The sequence below is a fragment of the Emydura macquarii genome, unplaced genomic scaffold (assembly GCF_026122565.2).
Source record: "Emydura macquarii macquarii isolate MOO-44397 ecotype Brisbane River unplaced genomic scaffold, CSIRO-AGI_Emac_v2 contig_212, whole genome shotgun sequence".
In the NCBI taxonomy this organism is placed as follows: Eukaryota; Metazoa; Chordata; order Testudines; family Chelidae; genus Emydura; species Emydura macquarii.
This window is the reverse complement of record NW_027130349.1, coordinates 11,887,216-11,894,845: the sequence shown is the minus strand read 5'-3', so window position 1 is coordinate 11,894,845 and position 7,630 is coordinate 11,887,216. Positions and strand designations below refer to the sequence as shown.

At 36.6% G+C, this 7,630-nt stretch overlaps 1 protein-coding gene across 1 annotated transcript in view; it reads right to left on the bottom strand.

Annotated features, from left to right (window-relative positions):
• Nucleotides 1–3,803: 3,803 nt before the first annotated feature.
• VAPA (VAMP associated protein A) overlaps nucleotides 3,804–7,630 on the bottom strand; it is a 49,894-nt gene continuing 46,067 nt past the window's right edge. The window contains exon 6 of the mRNA XM_067547833.1: nucleotides 3,804–6,382. Within this exon, the coding sequence (XP_067403934.1) occupies nucleotides 6,224–6,382 (159 nt within the window). The 3' untranslated portion in view covers nucleotides 3,804–6,223. The remainder of the gene's footprint in view (nucleotides 6,383–7,630) is intronic.

Below are 7,630 nucleotides of genomic sequence, written 5' to 3'. Positions count from 1 at the left end.
TTCCTTTGTTCTTACTTTGTAGAGCAGATGGATGTAGAACAGCATCAATACCACCGAAAGCTTTCTCCCAAACAGGATCAGCGTTATGATCTAATAATACCACCATCACCAGGGTACTGGGAACTTTAGCAACTATTTTGATGGTATCACTGCACAATGTGCCTGTCTATTGATGTGATAAACCACTCTACAATAAAAGCAACTCTCCCCCGACTTCCTCAAATCCACTTTCCACCTCCTCACTTCATGCCTTCAGGAACAAGAAGGTATCAGTCCACTCCTCTCCAAGAAGGTTCTCATGGTGCCACCTGTGAAGTTTCCTAAACATATAGCAGCATTTTGGAGACCCAGCAGAGCAGTGTCTGCAAGAACCCAAAGAGGTCTGAAAAGGAGGCCATTTGGCACAGTGGACGGAGGAGACCTGGGTTCATTTCCAGGTTTGCCATGGGACTGCTGGGTAACTTTCAGCAAACCACTTCAACGCTGTGTCTGTTTCCCCATCTGTAAAAGGGGAATAACTTCACTGACCTAATTGTAAAGCACTTTGAGCACTACTGCTGAAAACTGCTATGTAAGAGCTAGATGTTATCTACCCGAAGACTGGAGCTTGGCGATCAGCAGAAGCACCCAGGGTGAACATGTTTTACACACAAGATGACACTGGCTACAGTTTGGAGCTATTTTAAAAATACATTGGAAGCATTGCTCCAGAATTAAAATTAGCATTATGCAAGGAAAAGCAGATTTGGGGTGGGGGAAGGACCTAACCAGGTTGACCATATCCTGTTCATATTTTTTAATATGCTTGCTGCCTAATGTGTATATATAGAAGTCTGCAGGGTAAGAATCTGCCTTCATACAAATATGTTTCGAGTGGCCTCTCTAAAAGGGTATTACTTCTATAGCCGGACTGCTCTATAACCTGAATGTATTGACTTCAGGTTTGTCCCCCACGTAGCAACCATAACCCTCATGAACCTATACCCAACTACTAGCCTGTCAACTTCTCTAGTTTTTCCTGAAAAAGTTCCACAGTTGCTACAAACAGTGGAAGCATTAGTATAGACATAGCAGCAGGATCTGCTGGCAATATTTTGTGATGATTGGCACTGAGCAAAGTTAAAGACAACATGGTAATTAAAATATCTGCAGCTGCCTGAAGCCCTTTCTATGCAAATGCTCTCACCCTTGCTAATACCAGTGGAACTGCATCAGTGGTTGTGCTAGTCTGAAAGTTTTCAGAAAACATGGTAGCAGGTACAAATTCAGAGAGGGGGACAGAATTGTCACTAACAATTGCTGAGCCCTCTGTTCTGTCATTCACTAGCTAGCATTTAATTGCAGTACCGCATTATCAACCCCTACATTTCAACAATCATGAGTCAGACCCCAAAAATCTCATGATTTAAACATAAATAAAACTAAATGTTTATGTCAAAGCACATCAAAAGGTGATTATTTGCCATCTGGTTTTTGAGCCTTTGGGGTAACACGCATGCTTTCCTTGGCAACTATGAATCCTTCATCACCAAAGCTAGCAGAAAAGAATCAACACACTAACTGTTCCTTGTGGAAGATACCATTTCCACATAGCCACTTGTCAGATTAAATCTATGCTTAGGACATGTTTCCAAAGACAACCCATCCAGTACCTCTATCTACATTACTTTTATACAGCCCTCAAAATATGACCAACTTTCAAGTATTTAAAAATAGAAATAATTTTCTTTCCTTCCTACTCTATATGAAAAATAGCTTGTTTATAGCATAGTTTTGCTGGTTGGGTGCATGTGCAAAGAACTCATTTGAAAGAAAACAAAGTCAAAGAAATTTGCATTTACTTGTGTGGTTAATTTCATGGTCATACTTTTCTCTCAGGACCCCAAAACTGGAAATTCGGTTGCCTGCACTCAGCCTTCCTATATTGGACAACAACTTAACTATACCATACTAGTAGAATATAGTTGCCATAGGAAGTCAGTCAGAGAGAGAGAGGTGGGCTTCTCTGAAGAAGCTGGGACCAATCCCAGGAAGAGATACAAACATGGGGACAGACCTTGCACTCTATTCAATGGGAACCAGTTCACAAAGCAGAGCAGGTAGTGACCTATTCACAGTGACCTTGCTAAGATGGGCTGCTATGTTTTGTATCAGTTGTAATTGTAGCTGTGACAGCATGTGGCCTTCTTCCTAGCAAAACATTAAAAAAGCTGGGAAATGATGCTGTTTATGTTTAATTGAAAGGTGCTATAGAGCTGATGTCACCAGTGTACTACTGACACACAAGCCTTGGTCGTCTCACCAGCTCTCCCAATGGCTTCACCCAGATGCTGAATAAAAGGAGAGAACTCCCTAAAAAGGAAGTATTGGTAACCGGTTAGTAAGGTCCCAGATGTTTTACTATCTTTTAATATCCACAAAGGGCAGGGGTCAATTACAAGAGATTATATGCCAACTGCCATCAATACTCAATGATTTCTACTTGTATAAATAGGCTGACTTCCCGAAAAAAGAGTGTTTTGTATTTCTGTTCATAGCTTCTGCTTGTTGGTCTTGGTGGTCTATAGGGGGTTATAGCCTGGCCGCACATGATCTTTTTTATGAAATAAGAGGATAATACCTCACAGTGATAGATGGTTATATTCTGGAGTAAATCAGAGGTAGTCTGGTTTTATGAAGCTCTTTATATTCCTAGAAAGTGCTCCAGGGAACTTTCCTACCTACTAGAGCAGTAGATTCCATCTTCTTCACCTCCTTGATCAGAAGGCTGTCCAATGAGTATAAAAGCATACAGATAAACCCAGAGGGCTCCAATATGGATACAAAGTAAGATACATTGTATTATACTTTTCCCACAAAAATCAGAATATTTTTAATTCGCTTACTGTGTCTGGCTACCCAACATGTGAAAACTAATCACTAACGGTTTACCGATAACTGGATGCTTAAATTATCAACATTAGCTATAACAAACAAGGCACTATGCAAGCTGTACAGCAAACTAGGTACACCTATTTGGCATAAAAACATAGATCTAGTGTATGAACTCAAATCAGGGAGTCTCAAAACAAAAAGGACACAATCACATTTGTAATAGTTTATTAACACTTAATGCTTTGTAACACCCTTATAACCTTGATAATAAGATTTGCTTACCGATTTTATCCGTTCCCATTTGGGAAAGGCCTTTTGCCCCCCTGAGACACACTAATACAGCTCAAGCTAGTGTTTTGTTGGTTTATTTCCTGTATGCACATCCGCTTCAATCATAGCAGCAGGAACATGCAAGGCTCTAGCTGACAGTGTGTCAACTGCTTTTAGAGAAGCAGTAGGAATGCACAAACATTGCACATTGGTGCAAGTTGCAGTGTATTCTTTTTTAAAATGTGCTCAATAAAGTGGTAGGCTAATTTATTTACTATAGTAATTTTGAAGTAGGTTAAATTTGAGACCTAAATTACTACAGAAATGCATTAATAGAGAATGAAGTATTTTCTATTTAGCTGAATTTCTGAAGTGATATATGTTTTTAAAGTGCTAGATCCATAAAAAAACTTAACACACTGTACTATGTATTTGGGATCAAGAGATTTTTGTTACTTCTTGCCCTAGTGGGCAAGCAAAAATGCAATTCGTGTAGTCCACTAAACTAAAAAATGTTGGGAAAATTGTGCATTTAACTTCATACATGACTTCATGGCCGTTATCATTTAACCGTACTATTACTATTAGCAATGGAGATTATATTTCCCCATGCTGACACACACAAGTAAGCAGGCACACAAAGTAAGAAGTTCTAACCATTTCAGGAACAGACAAACAATTTAATCCATATTACATAGTTCACTGAATACAGTTGATCTCATCCAAAGTCACTCCTGAGAGCAAAATAGTTTTAGCATTACATTTTATATACAGCTATGAAGGATTACTTGAAACCAAAAGAGTCTCCTTATACCAGGAGCACCTCATGTTATGTATATTGGTTATGGTGCCTGTGTGCGCTTTTAGTCTACACTTATTACTGTTTCCACCTGCTTTGTATTTATAAAAATTCATATTCATCAGCTGATTTTATAATAATTTTTCTCTCATTACACGTGCCTTTTCCCACTCCAAAGTACTTATGTCAGGCATCCAATATAAATGGGTTGCACTGAGAAATGACTTTCTTTACTCTATAGCCCTGAAAAATGCTGGGCATTATTACAAATCTTTGCATACCCTAGTTTATGATTGCTTTGTCTGAAGCAAACTACATCCTGCACACTTTTTTGTTATTTTCCATGTTATCAGCTTTCCTTTTAAGGAACAGGCTTATACAGTCAGATATATCACCATTTTGACAGAACGTAAGTTGGAGAATTGTATTGGTTTCTGAATCAATGGAATCAAAATAATCAAGGCTTTAGAATACGTTTTTCAGTCATTAAGATGAGAGGAGACTTGAATGCAGATACTGGAACATACAATGGAAACATTGGTGCTTGCATGCTTTTAAGTGAAAAGATAAGCACTATTTGTATTTTTCTTTGTTGTCTTCCTTGTACATATGCAAGATGTTTTTTTATAAAAGTTTACCACAGATAGCAATGACAGAACATGATGTAATTATATTTTTCATTAAAAAGCACTAGAAATCAAAGGCAACTAAGATAATGAATGTTTTTCCCTAGAACATTTTTCTTCGCTACACAATGTGTGTATACACCAAGGTCTAACACACTTAGCTGCACCACATCAAGTCAAGCTGTCCAAGTACATACACAATTTTGCTTACAGGAGTATATCCCTTCCAGAATTTGTCAGTTTACAAGTAATTCTCTGTGTTGGATTATGGTTAGTCAGAAGTATGGATATATTTTGTTCCAATACCACCATCTACTTGTTTTTATGACCTGTATATCAGAAATGAGGCAAGACATAAGATTAAGTGCAGGGAAGCATTTCAGACCCAATAAATGCATTCTTTAAAACTTAGATATACATGGTTAGTAACACAAGTAAATTTGCCAAGAGTTGTATGAAAGTTTTTTGTTTTGTTTTTTACACTTTTGGAAGTTAAATAATTGAGGCTTGCTCAGCAAACATCAACTCCTCTGCATCATGGAAACTCATTATGGGTGTCTGAATAGAAAAAAAATGCATTTAAAAGTATCCGTTAAAATGGAGTTACAAAGAGAACAGACAGATTAGTAAACTTGAATGAGGTACCCTTTATGAAACCAAAGGAGAATTTGCCCCTGGAAGACACCCAACAGACCCAAAGATGCAACAGAAGGTTGACTATTATGCACCCACACAATCCAAGCAAATATTTAAATACCAGATACTGAAAACATTTGTCTCTCAAAATAAGTTTGATTATTATCTTTTCTGTAGCTGAAAGCAGCCACAAAACTGTTCAGCTATTCATAAACAGAATGGGAACCCATAATGATTTTTTTTAAGCTTCAAATACAACAGTCTAAGCCAGAGACTTAAGTAAGTAAATTGAAAAATATCCATTTGTTACAAGTAGCAAATTACCAAGAACAATGAACTTGTTAGGAATCCCTCTAAAAGTATGACACACACAAACAGGCTACCCAGCAGAATATCTGTTAACAATTTTATTTCTGTTTTAATGTTAAATATCATGGGACAGGACTGTAAGAATGAAAAACTCCAATAACTGCCTCACAAGGGATAAGAAAGAAATTCTGCCATGATAGTAGCAAAGTAAGGTAAAAGAGAAAATTTACACAGTAAGAGGCACCATTTCCCCTAGAAATCCTCTTGTCATATTCCTGAACGAGTGGGATTAGCAATCTAATAAATCATTTTTCAAGAGGTAACAGCAACAGATAAAATTTTAAAGGATTATTAAAATAACATTTACAAGACTCTGAACAATTTTTGAACTCTTATTAAAACCACAGAAAGAAAGAACAATTCTTTATTTATGAATTTTCATAAAGGACTGAATGTGCAACTGACACCTGCAATTGATGATTTAATGTACAATTTTGTCCAGTAACCGAACAGTTTGTCTTTTTTTAAATTGTGTTTTCTAACCGTGCGAGATCATTAAAGGCAAAGCCTGTATGACGCTGTACACAAAAATGGTCACTTGGGCCATACTACCAATGAAGTGGTAGGTAAACAAATCTTTTTCTGGCCAAGAAAAAAAAAAGGAAGCCGCACTCTGCATGCTTCTCTCTCTCTCTCTCTCGCTCTCTCCCTACAAGATGAATTTCCCTAGAAAGAATCCAATGAAAATGGCTGCAATTACAACAAGAAGTGAAGGAAGAGGATTGGAGCCATTATCTCTGAGGGCCAAGGCTGAGGGTGATCCAGATTTATCGGAGTGTGCAACCTTTCTGGTCCTCAAGCCTTCCTCCTGAAAAGAACACATGAAAGAAATTCATGAATATGCAAAATCACAGTCCTCTTAATAGTGAAAATTTAACCAAGAGACAATCTCTTTGGTAAATATTTAAATAAGGTCATACAAAATCAGAGTAACTGTACTATCACTTTTTAAATTGGAAAAAAAAAAATTAAAGTACTGCAAGTTTCAAAGTAAGTGTGAATTTATCAAGTCATAGTTTCTATTTTCCAATAGCTAATCCCCTAGTGTTCCACCCTGCTTCTGTGTATAACTATTAGTAAAGGTAATAAAACTTACCTGGCATACTGAAAAATCCATCTTTTATTTACACAACATTTTAAAGTAAATGAAATGACTCCTCGATAGCTAATATTTATATTTTGTGGTTTGTTTCCCCATGTGCTCTGATATCACAACTGAAGTTTTAGGTGTTAGCATTATTTAAGATTTCTTTATAAAATAAAATGCTACTATTAACAAGACAGGAACTTTCATATACCCAAGAGCGACAATGACAACATGTAATTAGTGATAAGTTATAATTATGGAAATACTACTATTACACAAAGTCAGCAGAAAGTAACACCACATTGGACAGAACTAGTAAGTGAACAATCAAATGATCTTGTAAGCTAAAATTCTGTGATCTACAATGCTGTTGCATTGGTTCTCAGTTATATGCGCTTGAGTACTTCTAAACAGACCCTAAATATTGTGAAAACAGATAACTGAGTTTTTATGAAAAGCTGTGAGTGATCAGTAAAGTGGAAACTATAAAGACATCCAGGATGTTTGAGTACTGCCTTAAGAAAAGGGTAGTTATTCCACTACGTCTTAAAAAAAAACTGGTGTAGTTTCAAATTCTCATCAGTGGAGGAAAAAAAGATACTGACCATCAACAACTGATGAGTGGTTACATTTAACATTAACTTGTGCTGCACACATCATGGAATAATACTTCCTAGATGATTTATAAACGAGTTTAAAAATAAACTCATTTATTTCTTGCAGCTGACACAGAAGAGGAGTTTTTAGATGAGAAGAGAAGTGATAGCTTAGCTAACAGTGTTACTGAAGAAATAGCTACATTTGATCAATCCCTGTTTCTTGGGAGAACATGAAAATTATATAGCAGATAATCCTTTTTATACAGATAGTTGTACCTACTTTCTAGAACAGGCTTTGTTCATTCTCAGAAGTATTTCCCCAAAGTATTTTCCTTTTTTAAGTGTTATCTGCATGTCTCTATACAAATCC